The following is a 21102-nucleotide window of genomic DNA, read 5'->3' as shown; positions in this document are numbered from 1 at the left end:
GTCCTTAAGACAGATTCGCCCCGCTATGGTGCTAACGGGTTCAGTGGCGTCTATATCTCAGGATACGACGGTCTACATCCACTAGTAGCAGTACTATAAACTCATGGATACGGTGAACCACCTCCGTGTAATACTCTCTCTAACTCAAAAATGCATCTATACTATATAAATGCTGAATTGGATGCAATCCGAACCAAATGGTTCAGACCAATCTTAATATGGCTCGATGAAATTGGATTAGGGTCTAAGTGGCTCAGACCACTTAACTTATGGTTTGAACCCACTTGGGTTGGGTTCAAGTGTAGAGAGGCAGATAGAAGAAAATGAAATAAACGTAAATGATCCAAAGGGGGGTATTTATAGGCAATAAGGTGTCTTTTCGGGTGGGTGCAACCCTTTGGAAAAACTAAAAAGTAGTTTTTAAGCAATGTATCTTTTCGGATTGGGTGTGTCTCTTCGTCATTGGACACAACCATTTATATGTGTCTCTTTATTATTAGACACAACCATTTATATGTGTCTCTTTATTATTGGACACAACCATTTATATGTGTCTCTTCACACTGGACACATCCACTCCAATTGGTTGCAATGGTTCACATGGTGTCTGTTCACCAATAGACACATCCACTCCATTTGGTTGCAATGGTTCACATAGTGTTTGTTCACCAATAGACACATCCACTCCAATAGGTTACGATGGTTCACATGGTGTCTGTTCACCAATAAACACATCCACTCCAATAGGTTGTAATGGTTTACATGAATAGTTATGTTTGTTGGTTTTGAGTTGCATCTTTTCATCCCATAACCAACCAGTAATCGTATACATTCAGTCCAAGGCATCTATTGATGACTAATCAAATAATTTTCATTCACAATTTCTAACAATCACCCACATGAATGGAAATTGGCTGCTTAAATGCAAAAGATGATCATGCAGACATTAGAGAGAGTATAGTTGGAAAGTTAATGCATCAGGATAGGTAGCTTTTGGCTTTGAACCTTCCTTAGTGTATTATTATCGGATTTATTGGTTAACCAGTGAACGCGATGTCTTGAACTGTTCAGCCGTTTGTGTAAACTAAGGCAATAACAAACACACAGTACCTTTCCTCACAAAGTTGGTTCTCATTGTTGTGTTCATTTTGGCCCTGAACAAGTCCTGGTATTCAATGAGTACTCCAGAAAACTTAGCATTTATAGTTATCATATAAGCGGCCCTACTTTACACTCATATAGGTGATTTCTTATTAAGAGTATCCTACCTTACCCCACTTGAATTTTCAAGGTATAAGAGTCATTAAAAGCGTAGCTTATCCTAATCTTTGCTGTAGGTAGCACTGTCTCATCATAGAAATGGGCAGAAGATATATATCTTCCCAGTGCTTCTGATGAGCTATTCAGAATTTCTGTTGTCCCTTTAAACCTAGATCTTGGGATCTCCAGTCAACTAAGTTGGGTTTCTATTAAGATGACTCTTTAGCTTTCGGCTTTAAACCCCATTTCCCTCGATGATCTGTACAATTGCTCTCTAATACAACCCTCAATTTATATATGGCCACATGGTTGTATATAGAAATATTATACTTTATAGAGATTTCCCTAATTAAGAGCAAATGTATACTTTGTGCCCTAAAATTGCTTATTGTTAGTAATATCATTTTCTTTAGCGGCACAGGTGTAGACTTACTTTGAAATGTCCTCTAGGTGAAGTCTATTGACTTTCCTATTTGATTTATTCAAAATTTCTAACTTTGAGTTATATTAAGAACATACAATTACACCTTTAATATTAAAGACATATCTACTCATTGATTTGAAGTTTTTAATATCCCACATCCAAATTGCATCACTATTACACCTCCAATTTAGTTAGATACCTCGATCTATGCAATATTAGACTTAGGGTGTATCTTAACTACCCAATTTATTGCTTTTCAGTGATCCTAAATAGAAAGTGTGCAATTAATCACAGTTATTAAGATGTCTTATAATCTCAACTAGTGATATACTTTAACTAGTATTTATATTTGAGATTTACATTTACAAAAGTTAGCTAGGCTTTTGTTATCATAATTAGTATTATCTCAATCTTACTCTATTGAGAATATACTATGTTATTAGATGTTCAATCTTTCATTTCAAATATGCTAATGAATAAATCCTTATTTTTTTAAGGCATACAATGACTTATGTATCACATTCATGTCATTATCTCGGTTGTAGCTTTAATCCACTCAAGGATTTATAAGCTTGCACACTTGACTTTTCAACTGAAAGAAATAATTCAGCTTTTCAGTTGGAAATAGAACTCTTCTAGTTGTTCCATAATATTTTCCTTGTAGGAAACAACATGCACTATTGTTATAATACTATAAATGATTTTTGGTTCTATACTCTTAAGATTCGGAACCCCCCACATTTATAAGTATTTCTCTTAAGATAAGGTGACTTGTAACAAATTTCATCAATGGATAATATCTCCCCACAACTTTGGGATAATCCTGAAATTTTATTTCTGATGTATTTATTATGATTTTCCAACTCTAGAAGTACCATATATTAAATACTTCACCTCATCTACTTTTTCAAGGTTCCATATCCGCTTCTCAACAAGCATGTATAAGAGTCTTTAGTGCATATGTACTCACTTTATTACTTTATCTCTAGCTTATTATTATAATAATTCATCGACATTACTATGAATTAATGCTAGAGATATTAATTAGATTGGGCTCTAATTAATATTTGCTTCTACATTTCTCATATTTATGACTTGAGTTATATATGTTTAGGTTTATGTTAAGTCAGTCATATTAACATGTCATAACCTTTCATGTGTCACATACATCACATAACTCAATAATTTAAGCAAATAATATCTAGTTATTTAAGTTTTGCATACATCACCACATAATGAGCACTCACTTCTCAAGTATTATTATTAACTTATATTAAACACACTCTTCTCATATCTCACTACTAGGTTATGATGAGCACCCACTTCTCTACTATTACCATTAGCTTGAAGTTAATTTTGCTCAGTTATTAATTCTAGCAGCTCATAGCTTTAGTACACACTTATCTAAGTAGTCTACCTTGGTAGTATAGGAATTTGTTTTGGAAAATATTATCCAAAAACTACTACTTGTAAAGTAGTGTTCTTCCCTCCTACAAGAGCAGATATGACGTATAACTCAAATAACTTATAGCTGAAATGGTTATTCACCATCCTCTTATTGTTGTTGTTGTTGTTTGTTTGTTTGTTTTGTTTTTTTTTTTTTTTTAACTGATCACTTTAGCTTATGGCTAAGCTAACTAGTTTTCAGCTCAGTAACATTTTAGCTTTTAGCTAACTTGATTTAGCTTGTCTCAGTGTACTAGCTTAATGTATTCATAACATTTTCCATTGAACTCTTTAGAGTTATCGAAAATATCTCTCTTATTCAGCCCATTCACAGCTATACATGTCTTAGACACTAATATAGATCTTTTCCTTGACTATCGGGAGAACTAACGTAGCTGGACTAGTCAATTTTTGTTTGTTGTATTACATACACAAATCAGTCATAAACTCGTACAAATATAATAATATCACACATTAGATAAATTATATTATAAAATTGAATTACTATGCACAATAAGTAATTCAACTCCATAATTCAATATTATAGTAAACATTTATAAAAACAATATTGAACTCACATAAATAAATATAACAATATAGTTTAATATTATATTACATGATTAATTATATCACATAATTAATCTAAGAAATAATAATAATCAGGAAAAGACTTTGCTTCCTTAAAGCTTTGTGGTTCATTCTCCAATAAACATGCTAGAAAATCAGGACCAAAAGATTTAGACGTTCTAACCCTCTTGCTACGTCTAAGCTTATCCGTAGAGGGAAAAAATCCCCCTTCCAGTAAGACTCGTCCATGTCATCACACTACAAAATACTCTAGATATCACAAGGGCCCAATCGGTGCCGAGCCCAAATTGGATCAGCCCAGTCCATAGCAAGCCCAGACAAAGCCATGGCTTCCACATAGATCACAGACCCAGACCATCTGGCCCAACTTCCAAGCCCAGACGTCTGCAGCCCATAACACCAAAGGTGAACTCCAAGCCCATTAACTGAATCGTCTGGGTCAGCCCACATTCAACCCAGTTTTTGTCAAGGGAAGTCCAATCCTGCTAAGCCAAAGAATCATAAAAAGAAGCAAGTTCTATACAAGGAAAAGTCTGCATGGAAAGAATTGTAAAGAGGAAAGGATTATAATTGTAAAGAAAATCATATATGCAATGAATTGGAGGACAAGCCATGTGAATGCTACCAAAATTCCACCACTTTTTTTCTTATAAATAGAGGCTTAGACCTCCAATAAAATCATCGAGCATGATATACTTATTCTGAGTTTTATTCTTGCTTGTTCTGAGTGTGTTGTATATTTCTTTTTATTTATTTCAATAGAGAGAAATTTTGCACTTACACTTTGGCGCCGTCTATAGGAAGCGTATAGAAAGATACTCCCACTTTTTGTTTCAAATTATTTTTGTTTCCACGATCTGGAATGTTAAACGGAGAATCAACGGCGACAGATTAATAGATAAAGTTGATGCAAAAGATGCGAGAAGAGTTCTTGCACCAATTCGAAGCACTTCGTCAGGCGAATGAAGCCAGCGTAGCCCAGATTGCATTGCTTCAACAGCAAAATGACACCTTTCAAATGGCTATGGCTCAGTTGACACCTCAGCCACCACCAGTTGACAAGGCTGCGCTTCTTCCCAACCAAAACAAGCCTCAAGTCAATGGGGTTCGGCCTAATGAAGTTTGGCCACCACCAATTAAAGGGGCTGCACCTCCTCCCAATCAAAACGAGCCTCAGGTCAATGGGGTTCGGCTTAGCGAAGTTCGGCCTACCGAAGTTCAGTAAGACCAGAAGGTAAGATCCGAGGTGGTAGCTTCGGACAACCTCCCTCATCGCACACAGGATGAACAGGCCGAGTCCAGTTGTAAACTCACGGTTGGTCTAATGGTGTTCCAGATGGTGCAGGAGTAAAAGAGGCTTTTGATGAGAAGAGACTCCTGAGAGTTCAAAAGCCTGTAGAGATGGCCAGGGAACATAAGAACTCTCTCGTGAAGACTCCATTCACTGACGATGTGTACCTTGTTAACAGACCTAAGAAATTCACTATGCCTGCTTTTACCCAGTTTGATGGTACGGGAGATCCGTCTCGGCACTTAGATCATTACGCGCAAAAGATGGCTCTAGACGATCACAATGACCCATGGATGTGCAAAGTTTTCCCTACCAGTATAACGGGGGCTGCACTGGAGTGGTTCAGGAATAGGCCACAAAAATCTATTCCAGACTACGAAACTCTATGCACCATGTTCCTGGCGCAGTATTGCGGTAATAAGAAGCAAAAAAAGAATATTGCAAACCTTTTCACTATAAGGCAAAAAAAGGGTGAAATATTACAAGACTTCTTGTCCAGATTTAATATGGAAGCTTTGAAAATAGCAGATTGCCATCCTGCTACCGCAATAGAAACATTCAAACTTGCAATGATCCAGGGAACCAAGTTTCATACATCCTTAGTTAAGTATTCCCCTCCGGACATGCAGACTCTCAATACTAGAGCACGGATCTACATCCGACTTGAGGAGAATGTGGCCCACCGAGCTCAACATACCACTCTCGTCACAGTGGAGAACAAGCCTCAGGAAAGGGTTTCAAACTCAAAAAGCCGAAGAAACCAACACGCTTCGGCACCGACCATTCAAGTACCTGAAAAAAGGCAAAGGACAGAGGAAAGGTTCATGCCTCTTCGTACAACCTTGGCTCGGTTATTCCAGGAGAATAAAATGAAGTTTGCAGCCCCTCAGCCAATAAGGCAACCATTGGAATAGAGAGATAAGACCAAGCACTGCACCTACCATAGAGATTATGGGCATACGACTAATGATTGCAGATCCCTTAGGCGGCAGGTGGAAAACATGATACTGAGGGGTTAATTGGCAGATTACCTTACAACAAAGGAGTACATGAAGCCTTGAGAGGTCAACCCTCAGAAAGTCGAAGGTAATCAAGTGAAGGTCATCCATGCAATACATGGAAGATCGGAGGATGATCAGGAATCAGAGGAGGTTTAAAGGTCCCGACTGAGAACAACATATAAGCTGAGGAGGCTATCCTCGGTAAACGCTATTGCTTCGGGAGGCATCAACATTGGGTTCGATGATGGAGATCTATCTATAGTCCAACTCCTCCACGAGGATCCGTTGGTCATCAGTCTCTTGGTGGCGAATTGCATGATTAAGAGGGTTTTGATAGACCCAAGGAGTAGTGCCAACATCATCACAAAGGCAGTCTTTGAGCAGCTAGGGATTCTGTTATCATCAATTCGTCCCACCTCCAGCCCATTGATGGGGTTCAATGGTACAAAGGTGGACCCCCTTGGGGTAATTGACCTATCCGTAACTATGGCAAAGAGGACACTGAAGGAAAACTTTGTCTTAACGGAGATCCACCCTTCCTATAATCTCATTATGGGAAGAGGTTGGATCCACTGAATGAACGGGGTTCCGTCTACCCTTCACCAGGTGATGTGATGCTTGTCTTCGGACGGGAAAGAGGTTATTGACCTCAGGGGAGATCAAGTAGCTGCCAAAGAGTGCTACATGTTAACACAGAATGAGGCAAAGAAGGTAACAAAACAATCCCAACCGATCACACCTCTGGGAAGCAAATCTAAATAACAATTACAGAATCCTCTACCGAGGAGTCTCTGGAAGCTTTCGAGGTAATCCTCGGCGATCCTCAGAAAATCACCTACATGGGTTCTTCCCCCACAGCCGAAGAAAAAGAAGCATTAATTAATGTCATTCGACGAAACGCAGATGCATGTGCTTGGGAGCATTCAGACATAGTGGGGATCAATCCTTCAGTCTCATGCCATAGCCTGAAGGTGGATCCAGCATACAAACCAGTTAAACAGAAGCACAGAAGGTTCGTTCCAGAGTGCAACCAAATTATAGCTGAAGAGGTAAGCAAGTTACTTTAGGCAGGCTTCATCCGAGAGGTGTACTACCCACAATGGCTCTCCAACATGGTGGTAGTTCAGAAGAAGAATGGCAAATGGAGGGTTTGCATAGATTTTACCAATCTCAATAAAGTTTGCCCTAAAGATAGCTTCCCGTTACCCAAGATAGATCAGATGGTTGATGCCACTACTGGTTTTGAGAGGCTCACGTTTCTTGATGCGTACTCCAGCTACAACCAAATTCCTATGAATCCAGAGGATGAAGAGAAGACTGCTTTCATAACAGAGAAGGGCACCTACTGTTACAGAGTTATGCCCTTTGGGCTCAAGAATGCTGGAGCAACTTACCAACACCTTGTTAACAAGATCTTCGACGAGATACTAGGAAAGACGGTTGAGGCCTATATCGACGATATGGTGGTTAAAAGTGTGAAGAAGGAAGAACATCCTAGGCACCTCTAAGAGGTCTTTGACACTTTTAGAAAATATGGCATGAAGTTAAATCCTTCGAAGTGTTCCTTCTCAATTTCTTCAAGACAGTTCCTCGGCCATATTGTGAACAAAAGGGGAATTGAGGTGAGTCCGGCTCATGCTCAAGCCCTTATACAAAATCAAGAACCAAAGACCCGTAGGGAAATACAAGTATTGACCAGTCGAATCGCAACTCTCAGTCGATTTATCTCTCGATTGTCTGATAAGTGCAAACCATTCTTTAATGCAATAAGGTCCAAAAACAAAGACATATGGGGACCTCAACAGCAAGCTACTCTTAATCAACTGAAATGCTACATGGTGAAACCCCCAATTCTGTCAGCTCCGAAACCTGGTGAGACTCTTATCATGTACTTAGCCATCTCCAGCGTAGCCACGAGTGCAGTATTGATCAGATAAGAAGGTAAGAGTCAATATCCAATCTTCTACACCAGCAAGACAATGATAGATGTAGAAACGCGGTACAGCAAAGCCGAGAAGATCATACTAGCATTGGTATATGAAAAAGGAAACTTCGACACTACTTTGAGTGCACAGCATCAAGGTTCTTACCAATTACCCCATGCAAGTCATTCTTTCTAAACTGGATTTATCTGGAAGAATAACTAAATGGGAAATCGAGCTTAGTTCCTTTGACATATCCTACGAACCAAAGGTGTCGCACAAAGGGCAGGCACTAGCTAATTTCCTCTTAGAGTATTATCACAACTCCCGAAGGCACCAAGCTACAGCAATCAATTCGGCTGACTTTCCTGCCACTAACAATGAAGCGGAATATGAAGCCCTGCTCATGGGACTCCGGTTAGCAAACCAACTTCAGGTAAGGTGTCTAAAAGTTTTTAGTGATTCTCAACTTATTGTGAATCAGGTAACAAGCCAGTACCAGCCTAAGGAGGATAGAATGAAAGCCTACAGAGACGCTGTGGAGATTGCCTCACGAGGGTTCAACCAGATCGAATTCCATCAAATACCTCGCGAGGAGAATTCTGAAGCAGATCAGTTGGCTACAACAGCATCTTCTTTGGATGAAGATTTGGTCCGGATTGTACCAATTGACATCCTGGACGAACCAAGTATAAGCCTTCGGCAGGAGATAATGGTGATCCCAGATGTCCCATGTGAACCATGCTGGATGGATCCATTGGAAGCTTACCTTAAGGAAGGGATTCTCCTGAACCAGAAGGCCGAGGCGCGGAAACTCAGGCTCACTGTAGCCAAATACGCTATTATCAATAACCAATTATACAAAAAGTCATTCTCAAGTCCTTACCTAAAATGTTTAAGCCCTACTGAGGCTCTAACGATTATGAAGCAGATTCATGACGGGGATTATGGCAATCATTCTGGAGGTAGATCTTTGGCACATAAAGTTCTGACTTAAGGTTATTTATGGCCTTACTTGGCTCGGAATGTTGAAGAGTATGCCAGAAGGTGTGATAAGTGCCAGCGACATGGTCCAATGAAGCATCAACCCGCCGAAGATTTACACGCGATGGCAAATCCATGGCCATTTGCTCAATGGGGGATTGATATGGTCGGTCCTTTGCCCAAGACTGTGGAGAAAAAGGAATACGTGTTGCTAGCCACCGATTACTTCACTAAATAGGTAGAAGCCGAAGCTCACTCGAGCGTGATCCATGAACAAGTGAAAATTTTTCTATGGAACAATATAATCTGCCAATTTGGGGTGCCACATGTTATTATGATGGATAATGGCCCAAATTTAGATAACCGAAGCATAAGAAAGTTATTTGCCGAGCATGGGATTAGGCAAAAGTTGGCTGCAGTTAGCCATTTTCAGGGGAATGGATAAGCAGAAATAACTAATCGGACCATCTTCAGCTGCTTGAAGAAAAAGTTAGAAAAGCTCAAATCTAAATGGTACGAGAATCTACCTCAGGTACTTTGGGCGTATCGAACCACCCCCCGTAGTCCAACGGGAGAAAACCCTTTTGCCATGGCCTATGGGTCAGAGGCTGTCATACCCACAGAATCAGTAATTCCGACTCTTCGAACCCACTTGGTACTCGAAGGTAACAATGATCAGCAGCTTGAACACAGCTTGGATCTCTTGGAGGAAAGGAGGGATACAGCGACAATTAGGCTAGCTTCATACCAGCAACAGTTGCGTAACAGTTACAACAAGCGCGTTAAGTTCAGACATTTTGTGGAAGGAGATTGGGTGTTGAAACAGGAAACAACCCATGTAAAAAAGTTGCAACCCAATTAGATCGGACCTTACAGAGTCACAGAGATAGTAGGGAAAGGAGCTTACCGATTGGCGGAGGCTGATGGGCGTCCAATTACACATCCATGAAATGCATTACACTTAAAAAGGTACTATCATTAGATGATATAGTTTGTTTACTTTCTATTCACAAACAACGTACGTCTGTTTTTTATCCAAGTATGGCTGCTTCTAGGCCTATATAATAAAAGTTTCTTAAGTTATGCACATCTATACACTCCTTTAGTAGAGTGGGGTCTTACTTCTTTTGTCGTAATAGGGGGCAATACATGCACAACAAAAGCATGTACCATACACCCTACTGTTGATATTACAACAAAAGAAGGATATCAACACAAAGCAAACAAAAACATAAAGCAAACAAAACGAATAATTTTGGGTTTTTACTGGTACTTACAAGTCTCTTTTTCATACAAAAGCACAAAAGTACAAGTATGTACCCTATTATTGATATTACAAGTTCTTTTTTAATGAATATTTAGGCTCTATATAAATCATGAGCCCAAAGGTGCTTTACAATTTTTTCATTTTTGGACACAAACCACAAGTAGGTGTAGCTCAGAACACTTATTTATTATGGTCCCACAGCGAAAAAAAATTATTTCTATACTACCTTTATATAGGGAAATATTAAAGTATCTGGGTGCATTGCAAAGAGGGCCCGTTGGTTATAGTAACGGCCCAGCCCAAGTTGTGCTCAAAGCCCTAGTACCAACGGGCATTCTTTGTAATAATTTTTGTTCTTTCCAAATAAACCAGTTTTGTGGCTCATACATCATTTATCCCACATCGCATAGGAGTATAAAAAGTATATAGTAAATATAGAGTTGGCAAGCTGCGTTTGATTGCCACAAAGAGAGTCCCTGTGAAGGAAAGTCTTCCAAAACAAATGTATGGGGGACTTCCCAGTCACAGTTACTCTCTTTTTTGGCCTCATATCATTTTTGAATCTTCGGCCAGCCTGGCATACTTGATGATTTTCCCAGATCAGGCCCACAGCTGAGGAACACTTTACTTCGGACCCCAAGAGTCCAGCTAAGAAAAGTTCCTCTCCAGCTCACAGCAAAGGACACTTCGCTTCGGACCCCAAGAGTCTAGCTCAGAAAAGTTCCTCTCCGGCTCACAGCCGAGGACATTTCGCCTCGGACCCCAAGAGTCCAGCTCAGAAAAGTTCCTCTCCAGCTCACAGTTGAGGACACTTCGCTTCGGACCCCAAGAGTCCAGCTCAGAAAATTCCTTTCCGGCTCACAGCCGAGGACACTTCGCTTTGGACCCCAAGAGTCCAGCTCAGAAAAGTTCCTCTCCGGCTCACAGCAGAGGAACACTTCGCCTTGGACCCTAAGAGTCCAGCTCAGCACAGTTTTTCTCTAGCTCTTAGCTGAGGAACATAACTCCTCGGACCCTAAGTGTCCGACACAATATAATTCTTCTCAAGTTGATTGCCAAGGAACACAACACTCGGACCTCAGGACTCCAGTGCAGTAGAGCTCCTCCCGAGCTCATGACCGAGGAGCATATTGCTTCGGACATTAGGAATCCAGCACAAAACAACTCTTTTCAGGCTCTTGACCAACTAGTATATCATTTCAGACTATTCAAGTTCAAGGTTGAGCCAAAAAGTGCCACTTCGAACGATTTAAGTCCGAAGCTGCACCAACAAGGTATAAGACCAAGCGGGGGCAAAAGTTCTCTATGGCGACACACCCATAGATCCTTACTTAATTGGCTAATGATTCATAACCCGTGGAAAATTTCATCCCACATCGAAATAATACAAGGAAAACAAGTATTGATATATCTATTCCTTACAAATCAGTGGCAAGAAGGATTCCCTTGACGGTTGGAATGTTAAAAGAAGAAGCCTTCCTCAAGTAATAGCTAAACAGTCAAAGGGATTCCCTTCTTATCATCTGTCCTATTTTTGCTTCGGACCACAAAAGATTCAAAGCTCTTAGGCAACAAGCCTTCCTCCCTGAGCCGAGGAGCATATTATTACAATATAATTGTATAAAAACCAGAGGCGTTCATAAATATGAAGAAGACTTCAGAATAAATGTAGTCATTGCATTACAAAAATTATAGTTTCTATATTTGTTCTTTTAAAACAGGGAAAAGAAAAGACAATTACACAACTCTACTTCCTTTTTGGATCAAAGGGAGTAGAGTTAAAGGCATCAACCACATTTGGACTGGTGGAAAGAGGAGTCGGTAGGTCAGAAGATGGAAGAGCTAGCAAGCTTGAAGTTAGAGGACCTCTGGATGAGCTTTCACCATTTCAGCAAAGAGTACCTCGGCTTCCTGAGCCTTGGGACCCTTAGCATAAGGAAAGGACACCTCCATGTCAGCATCGAAGGCTTCTGGGTCCTTCGATTTGTCACCAGAGCCCTGGCTAAAACCGAACCTGAAAGCCTTTACACTGGATAAGCGCATGATGGTGGAATAGCGTCCTTGCATTTTCCTCTCAGCAGTAATGCAGGTACCAATGGCATCGTTCAAACGCTGGACTTCAGCCTCCAGAGCCTCCACCTTCGCCTTAGAAGCTGTCAAGCGATTCTTATAAACATCCCTTGCATCAGAAGCAATCTTCGCACTCATAGCCCAGTGTGAAGACTTCTTCTCAGCGTTGCCTAAGTCTTTTTCCAATTTCTTAATGGAAAGGACTGAGCTTTAGCAGTGGCACATAGAGCCATAGTCTGGTACAGACTCTATATGGTCAACAATAACAATGTTAGTAGATTTGTGGTGAAAAGAAATCTAAAGAATTGAACAAATAGATGGAAAAAAGTAAACCTTCACAGCATGAACTAGGGCGGATGGTAGCAGCTGGTCCAACCCCAGATTCCCAATGATCTCGTCTTTGGGAAGCCACATCCCTCGAGCAATTGCCAAGGCAACAGAGGGGTCAAAGACTATGGAATCCCCGAAATGAAGAACTGACTTGTCAGCCCTTGAGAAGACAGGTCTCCAGGGTTCTCCAGATTCAGCCTGAACGTAAGCCCGGACTTCCTCCTCAGGGTCAGTCTCTCCAGCTTTCTTCCCCTTGTTTTTGGGGATGGTCTTGCTCTTGCTGCTTGAGGGAGGATTAGATCTTGTCTTTTTTGAGAGGGGGTTCATCCACCTCCTTCTTGTGCCCAGTTGATCTGATGACCAACACAGGTTGCTTCTTAGTAGCTTTCTTCTTCAGAACTTCAGCTCTCAGCTTTTCCTCCTCGGTCAGGGGGAAGCTATCGAAAGAGGGAAGTGCCAAGTCCATGAGATCTGTAGCTGAAGCACTAGCAGCAATTTCCTGAAGGTTGGATAAGGTGAGTAGCTCCTCAACCGAAGGGGGCTCGCTCCAAACTTGTGCTTCGCGAAAGGCAAGCCTCTTCTTAGCTACGAAGGAAGGAAAGGTTACTGAAAGAAGACCAAACAATTCATAAGTATGGCGAAATAATAAAACTTGACATGGGAAACAACAAGAGAATTTTTAATGAAATGGGGGAAGATACTCTATACCTAACTTCCCAAATTTGCGAGGAATGGGAAGGGAATTTGATTTATCCACAAACTAGTTTCCCTTCACGATTATTATCCTCTCCTTCCACTTCTTCTTGGAGGAAGGGAGGTCCGTGCATATCCTCTGTTGGAGAGGAGAAGTAAGATAAAAGTGGCCAGGCTCAGTCCCATGCCTGGCGATGGTATAGGTAGTGAGTAAATCAACAAGAGTCAAGTCAAGACTTTTCAGCCTTCGGCGAATTAGAAGAGCCAAAACCACTCGAAGAAAGTTAGGATTCACTTGGAGAGGGGCAATCCCTAACTTATTAAAAATTAGATGATAAAAGGGATGAAGAGGGAAACGTAGAGCGTTAAAATGCCCAACTGATAGAAGCAATTCATTGTTTCCTACACCTTCACCGGAACTAAAATCAGCCCCTTCTGGGTATACGACAATGTCAACTCCGTCAGGAATTTCATAATCTTTTACTACAGACTCGATAGAGAACTTGATGTGGTGAACAGACAAAATCAACTCTCTATCTCTCCCTTACTTCAGCTTGTGAAGGGGAGACATCCATCTGAACAACTGAATTGTTCGTGGTTTCAACGAAGTCAGAAACCCTAGGGGGAGGAATCCTGATGAAATTGGGAGAAGAAGAAGAGGTGGAATCCGAATCTACCAGGTCTATATGATCGTGAGTGGATGAGGAGCTCATGATGCGAAAGAAATTAGACAAATGAATGAGGAACTAACCTGAGATCGCGCTGAAGCAAAGAGTAAAGTGAATGTCGCAGGGTCAGAAACGAACTATGAAGAGGCCTTTTTTGTCAGAATGGCAACAGGCACACTTCGAACCGTCTTTTGAAGAGTTGGCAACCGTGTAACTTTAATTCCCTTTTTAATTAGGAGCCGTGGTCCATTTAAAAAGGGAATTAGGGGCAAAGTATGGAGGAAAAAAATCCCCCTTCCAGTAAGACTCGTCCACGTCATCACACTACAAAATACTCTAGATATAACAAGGGCCCAATCAGTGCCGAGCCCAAATTAGATCAGCCCAGTCCAGAGCAAGCCCAGACAAAGCCATGGCTCCCATATAGATTACAGACCCAGACCATCCGGCCCAATTTCCAAGCCCAGACATCAGTAGCCCGTAACTCTAAGGGTGAACTCCAACTTCCAAAGGTTTTATGTAACGATCCACTCCACCACATGGTATGATATTGTCCATTTTGGGCTCGAACCAACACAGTTTTGTTCTTGGGTTTTATCCCGAAAATGCCACATACCAATTAGAGATAACACCACCACATAAAATCATTTCACCTTTCCCTTACCTAAGCGATGTAGAACTGTGCACTTATAGCTCACCCAGTGTGGTAGCTTATCAGTGCCTCTTGCATCCGTCCATGACACACTCACCTATAAGGTCGTCACATTTTAGGCCCCACTTTAACTTTCTTAGGAGTAGGAACTGCAACCTTAGATAGACACCCCCATACTTTTAAGAATTTATAGGAAGGTTTTCAACCTTTCCATAATTCATATGGTGTCACAATTTTTTTTTTTTAAGTATTTTATTGAGAATATAATTTGTGGAAAGCAAAATTTCTCCCCACAAATTCTGAGTTAAACCAGAACTTATCAACATAGCATTCATCATTTCTTAACACATTGATCTTTTTGCCAAGTTGATTCCCAACTTCTTTTTTGTAATGTTTAAACATTTCTAAGGTTTCATCTTTGCTTCGTAGCAAATATACATAACAGTATCTTGTGCAACCATTAATAAAAGTAACGAAGTACCTTTTTTCACCTCTAGTTGGCACATGTTTAAGGTAATGTAATATACTTCATAATATCATATTACAAAATTAAAATAATTCAACCAATATAGAATTATATAAATAATTCAATAATTTACTTATATAACATGCTTCAATTTCACATAAAATTGAACACATCAATATTTAGCATATTATCATATAATAATGTATATAACATTATTTTATTATATCTCAACTATTAGTATAATATCTACTTGTTTATATCTTAAATAGAAGCATATAATTAAATCTACGCAATAAATGAGTCTGTCTTAAGATTGTTGGTAAATATATATGTTTCACGTGACGTTTAAGATATAACAACCCTTATACTAATATGCCATGAGATAATTAACAATATGCTTAGAAATAATTAATTAAATATGTAACTATATATTTAATTAAATATGCAAAATAAAGTAATAAATTAATAAATAATAAATAAAGAACCTGGACCGAGGCTAGTATTGAATACTATGTCCTTAAGACAGATTCGCACCGCTATGGTGCTAACGGACTCAGTGGTGTTTATCTCTTAGGATACAACGGTCTATATCCACTAGTAGCAGCACTACAAACTTATGGATACGGCAAACCTCCTCCGTGTAATACTCTCTTTGACTCAAAAATGATACTATATAAATGCTGAATTTGGTGTAATTCGAACCAAGTGGTTCGGACCAATCTTAATATGGCTCGATGAAATTGGATTAGGGTCTAAGTGGCTCAGACCACTTAACCTATGGTTTGAACCCACTTGGGTTGGGTTCATATCTAGAGAGGGAGATAGAAGAAAATGAAATGAACGCAAATGAATCAAAGGGGGGTATTTATAGGCAACAAGGTGTCTTTTCGGGTGGGTGCAACCCTTTGGAAAAAACTAAAAAGTAGTTTTTAAGTAATGTGCCTTTTCGGATTGGGTGTCTCTTCGTCATTAGACACAACCATTTATATGTGTCTCTTTATCATTGGACACAACCATTTATATGTGTCTCTTCACACTGGACACATCCACTCCAATTAGTTACAATGGTTCACATGGTGTCTGTTCACCAATAAACATATCCACTCTAATAGGTTGCAATGGTTCATATGGTGTCTGTTCACCAATAAACACATTCACTCCAATAGGTTGTAATGGTTCACATGAATAGTTATGTCTGTTGGTTTTGAGTTACATCTTTTCATCCCACAACCAACCAGTAATCGCACCTGTTTAGTCCAAGGCATCTATTGATGACTAATTAAACAATTTTCATTCACAATTTCTAACACTTGGATGTATGATAATGGACATTGAGAGGACGTGGAAAAGCATGATACATTTATGCATAGCATTGGGTAAGGAAAATGGGAAAGAATGGTTTCAAAATGAAAAAAAAAAAATAGATTTTGGGAAAAAGTTTTGATAATGAGTTTTTTGTGAAAACCCGAACGCCAAGAGAGTACTGAGGGTCTGTGGCATTAATGTAGCTTAGAGGGAATTAGGGAGATCGTCCTAGCATGGTTGAGCTATCTGGGCCCAAATGACACCGCGGGGTTACCAAGAGTCAAGGACAGTAGCCAATCATTCTCTCATGTCACCAAGGGGTCACCGAGGGGCGGGTTACGTTAGCGGTTTGAAAAGTGAGGAAATAGAAGTGATTTTGAAAATGGGGAGCAACGTAGCATGGCATTGCATTCCATGGCATTACATTGTTATTTGTGACCTTGTGATTGTATGGTATTTTCCCGTATAGTATGATCCCGTTCTCTATTTTCTATTCATTGTTTGGATTCAAGGGGTTACAAGAGGTGTGTCTTAGGCATTACCTACTGAGCAATTTTGCTCACCCCTTGTATTTAACATTTTTCAGGGCATGGTAAAGAAGTGACGGACGACAATCCACCACCAGTTTAGTTGGGTTGACGGACTTGGACTCTTTTGTGCTTAATGTGTAATTCACCCCTTTTTGTTGTAAATAGTACTAGGGATCATTTTGTATCTTTCACATGGTTGGAAATGGTCTTGACACCATCCATTAGTATTTTGTGGTCCCATTATGATTTCAATATCCATATAAGCCCTTAATGCCATATTTTTTGATGTTTGACACTCTTGTTTAAATTTAATGGTGTATTGGATTCATGTATGGCCTTATTTGATTTTAGTACTACCTAGTTGTATTAGTTTCATCATTAAATTAATGGAAGATTTAGGACAGGTTTGGGCTTTAAGTAAGGTCACCAAGGGACCAAAGGAGTGCCTAAGTGCACAAGATCACAATTTTAGGTTGTTTGGGGCATTTATGAGGTTCTGAGCTTCTTGAACCGGTTCAACCCCATTGAACCAGTTTAGGGGGGACCTTGGGTTCAAGAATGATCATTCTTCCCATCTTGAACCAGTTCAGCCCCATTGAACCGGTTCAAGTCCCCCAGTGCACTATTTTGTCTTCTTCAGTTGGTAGCTTGGAACGCTTGACTTCGGACAGTCATAACTTCTTTGTCCTGAACCCAAATAGGTTATTCTTGAGTCCATTTTCAAGGATTTTGAGTTAGCTTTCCAATCAGACCAACCTGATCCTCAAATTCCATTCAAGTTGAGAGTTATGGTTATTTTAGTGGGATAGTGTCAGAATTCCCCTTGAACCGGGAAAGGGTACTTTTGGAAATTCATAACCGATAACCGTAAAACTTCACCAAGCATCATGGAATGACCAGAATGATTGTTTTAGACTTCATTTGACTAGTTTGAAGTCTTATTACCCTTTCATATTGTAAAATGATCATTTTACCCCTAGTGTATCCTCGGGTTTGGTTAAGGACTCGGTTAGCGATCCGAACCTCCGGTTGGGGTCGTTACACCATTGGAGTGCCTTATTTTCATCCACCTGCTATATTTTGAGTTTGAGAGGCCATTGGAGATGGTCTAAGGGCTGAACCAACCGTAGAATTCAAACAAGGTCAAGTTTCAAAATCATTGATTGGGGAAATGAAGCAATTATATCAAAAGTTCAAAACTTAATTGGTACTATTAAATTTTTGACGTGTTAGGTGATATGAGATGTGTACCACTCACTGTACCTAAGATTTATATTACATAAACTGTTAAAATCTTAGGAGTTACTTAATTAGAACAAATACCATGAAGAATCAAGAATGTACATTTTGTTAATTGGTACTTGGTAGTTGGAATTTGGTAAATGGTAATACTATGACTATATGATATAGTTGTGGTTTAAATTTTAAAGTCTTTACTCTTAAGTAAAAAAATTAACAGGTGAATCTTTAGGCATTTAGCAACCAACAGGTAAGCTTCTCTAGCCTTATGCTCAACAAATTTTCATTTGTTTATTTTGTTCACAAAATAAATTCAAATATAATATTTCTATTTTTTGGTGCAAAGTACAGACAGCACATTGTGCAAGTGTGGTGGTGTTGTCATGCTGTGCACTAGAAGTCTAGAACTAAGCGAAGAGGAAATGATGAAGGATGGTGTAACTAAAGTACTGTAAGTGTAAGCTAATTAGAGAACCTATCAAATTTGTTTGGACTCTCGTCACTCTCCTTATCCTGTAGTCCTATGTTTTTTATGGATTGGTTTTTGCCTTTTTGGATTTCCAGTTGACGATTGACCTAATACAGCTACTGGTAAGTGGTGAAGCAAGTTAAGCAACCGTAGGGAAATTCATAATAAGGTTCTGTAGTTGTATGCCTATATTTGTGTCTGAATTTTGGACACCAATATTCCGTATCCCCGTGTCCAATAATTTAGTAGATAGACAGATCCAATTTCTCTAAATACATATATTTGTGTTCGACATCAGTACTTAAGTGTAGATAACATAGAATATTGTAGAGCATGAGAATTACTCCTCATGACTGAATATGAAATTTTATTTATATTAAGTTTATTAACCCATTACAAGTCAGCGCATAAATTCTCCCTCTCTTTTTGTTTTTTGTTTTTTCAAATAACTGGAAGTTAAGAAAAAAAAAAAAATAACAGCTCCTTAATTATGAAATCTTTCGGTAGAGTCCAATGTCCATTCCATTGTAGGCGATGGGAGCATACATCCACATGTCATCAGAGCTCAATAACTACAAAGATAGAGGATAAAGATTAGAAAAATATGTTCCCTGTAAGTTTGAACAATGATAATTGTTGCCAGAAACTGAATTTATGAAGTGTGTATATATATATATAATTGAAAATTTGGTCTTACCTTTATTTGAAGCTGCAAAAACTTCACATATTGGACTGCCTCTTCAAGCATTGTGCTAATGTCAACCTGTCATATTATGCGTAAAGCTATCAGTTATAGGATACCATCAATCTTAGCAAACATAAACTTTTAAATGAGTTTAATTAATTCAATTACTTTAATAATTGAGTATGATATTTTTACCTTTGTTCCATTAGGGACAAGATTCTGCAAGATTCTCAATCTCTCATTTATTCTCTCTCTTCTCTTCTGAAATGGGGAGGAAAAAGAAAGAAGACTAATGAGTAATTGAAGATAGAAACCCAAAAATTGTGTCACATTCAATTCAAATAATTTCAAGTGTGTGTATATATATATATATAGTGGAAGTTTTGTTACCCTTGCATAGAGGCTTTGGGGATCAGTTGCAGAACCCCTAGAGGCTTTTGTCTTCCCATTCTTGTTGAGAGCCGCGGACCCTTTAGAATCCAAAGTGGCCTCTCCATTTAGCTCCTGAGAAGCATTAGAATCATCTTCTGAGCTGTAACAAGTAGAGCTCTGTCCATTTGGTCTAGCAATATTAGTCTCTTCTTCGTCGACATTGCCTTTTGTGGTGAGCTTCTGGCTCTTCCTTCCTTGCGCGTTCTTGTTACATTTTTTTGTCTGCATTATTATGATCAATATAAGAAACCACAATCTATAGCAGGCTACACAAAATTCTACACTAGATTCTTAAGAAATGGAAGGGAAATATATACTTACATCTCTTGAAACCCGAGACTTCTTTGGATTCACAGACGCGTTGTCAATGTGTAGTTCTGGCACATCGAACTTCCTCTTGAGCTGCAGCTCCTTGCTAGGATCAGTATTAGCTTCTGGCTGACCTACATTTCCGAATTGGTCGCTGCTCATTTCATCATTCAAGCAGAGAATGTCTTCCATTAAATCATCGGAAAGAATTGGATTAATCAGTGAGCTGTTTCTTTTCTTGTCCATCATATAAAAATCCATGGACTCGGAGACATTGTTTGTCATTGAGATATGGTTAGAATCATTGAGATTGAGGTGGTAGTTTTCATGGTTTGGATTGGGAAAAAAGGTGTCAACATTACTACCACTACTAGTACTACTTTCCTGAGAAAAATACTGAAAATTAGAGTTGATAGCAGAAGAATAAAATAAATTTTGATCAAGCACAGCCATATTTGTGTTAGCTTCATAGCCTTCATCAGACGGCCAGAAGGGTGATGAAGTTTCAAAGCTCAGACCGCCGCGCTCATCGTGACCGTGCAACTGCACCATGAAATTAGCCTCTTCTGTGGAGAACATTTTGCTCAATGATTCCCATTCTTCTTCAAAAAAAGCCCCCAAAGCCTCCATTTTTGGGGAAAGAAATTTAAGAGTATTCTGATTTTCTAGTGATAGTACTAATAGAAAGGCTTGATGGATCTTGATATGAGAAAAAAAAATTGGCAACATATTTATACCCAAGGATTGCAAAGAATGTTACTATGGATTGACTTTAATTTTATATTGAAATAAATTCTTAATTCCTAATCATAATTCTGGGGTAGGTCCCAATTTTTGTTAACTATGTCAGGAGTCCACTGTGGGGCCAACACCAGGCCAAGTACAACTCAGATGGGGACCAAGTTCAAGCAATGATGGGTTAAAATAATACCATTCTTTCAAATGCATTAAACCTACTTAGACTTGCTAAAAATGCATTGAGACTCATGGGAGTGTCTAACTGTCAAAGCCCAATCATTGTGAATGTGACTAAGTATGATTAATTAGATGATAAATGATGATAGAGTTAGG

At 39.3% G+C, this 21102-nt stretch overlaps 2 protein-coding genes across 2 annotated transcripts; one reads left to right on the top strand and one right to left on the bottom strand.

Moving 5' to 3' along the window:
• The first annotated feature begins 5119 nt into the window (after positions 1-5119).
• On the top strand, positions 5120-5923 carry LOC132277636 (uncharacterized). The gene has a single exon (XM_059779474.1). It carries the CDS (start codon positions 5120-5122, stop codon positions 5921-5923), a length of 804 nt encoding a protein of 267 aa, XP_059635457.1.
• A 13170-nt stretch (positions 5924-19093) lies between these two features.
• On the bottom strand, positions 19094-20661 carry LOC132277634 (transcription factor RSL2-like). The gene is made up of 5 exons (XM_059779473.1): positions 20044-20661; positions 19681-19944; positions 19486-19551; positions 19303-19368; positions 19094-19177 (listed from the first exon to the last, which is right to left on the bottom strand). Exons 1-5 carry the CDS (start codon positions 20659-20661, stop codon positions 19094-19096), a joined length of 1098 nt encoding a protein of 365 aa, XP_059635456.1.
• Positions 20662-21102: the final 441 nt, after the last annotated feature.

This window comes from Cornus florida, unplaced genomic scaffold, assembly GCF_030987335.1.
Source record: "Cornus florida cultivar Cherokee Brave unplaced genomic scaffold, ASM3098733v1 CherokeeBrave_3.0.0_Hap2_Chr10, whole genome shotgun sequence".
Lineage (NCBI taxonomy): Eukaryota > Viridiplantae > Streptophyta > Magnoliopsida > Cornales > Cornaceae > Cornus > Cornus florida.
The sequence above is the reverse complement of the archived record's forward strand: the minus strand, read 5'-3'. Positions and strand labels throughout refer to the sequence as shown.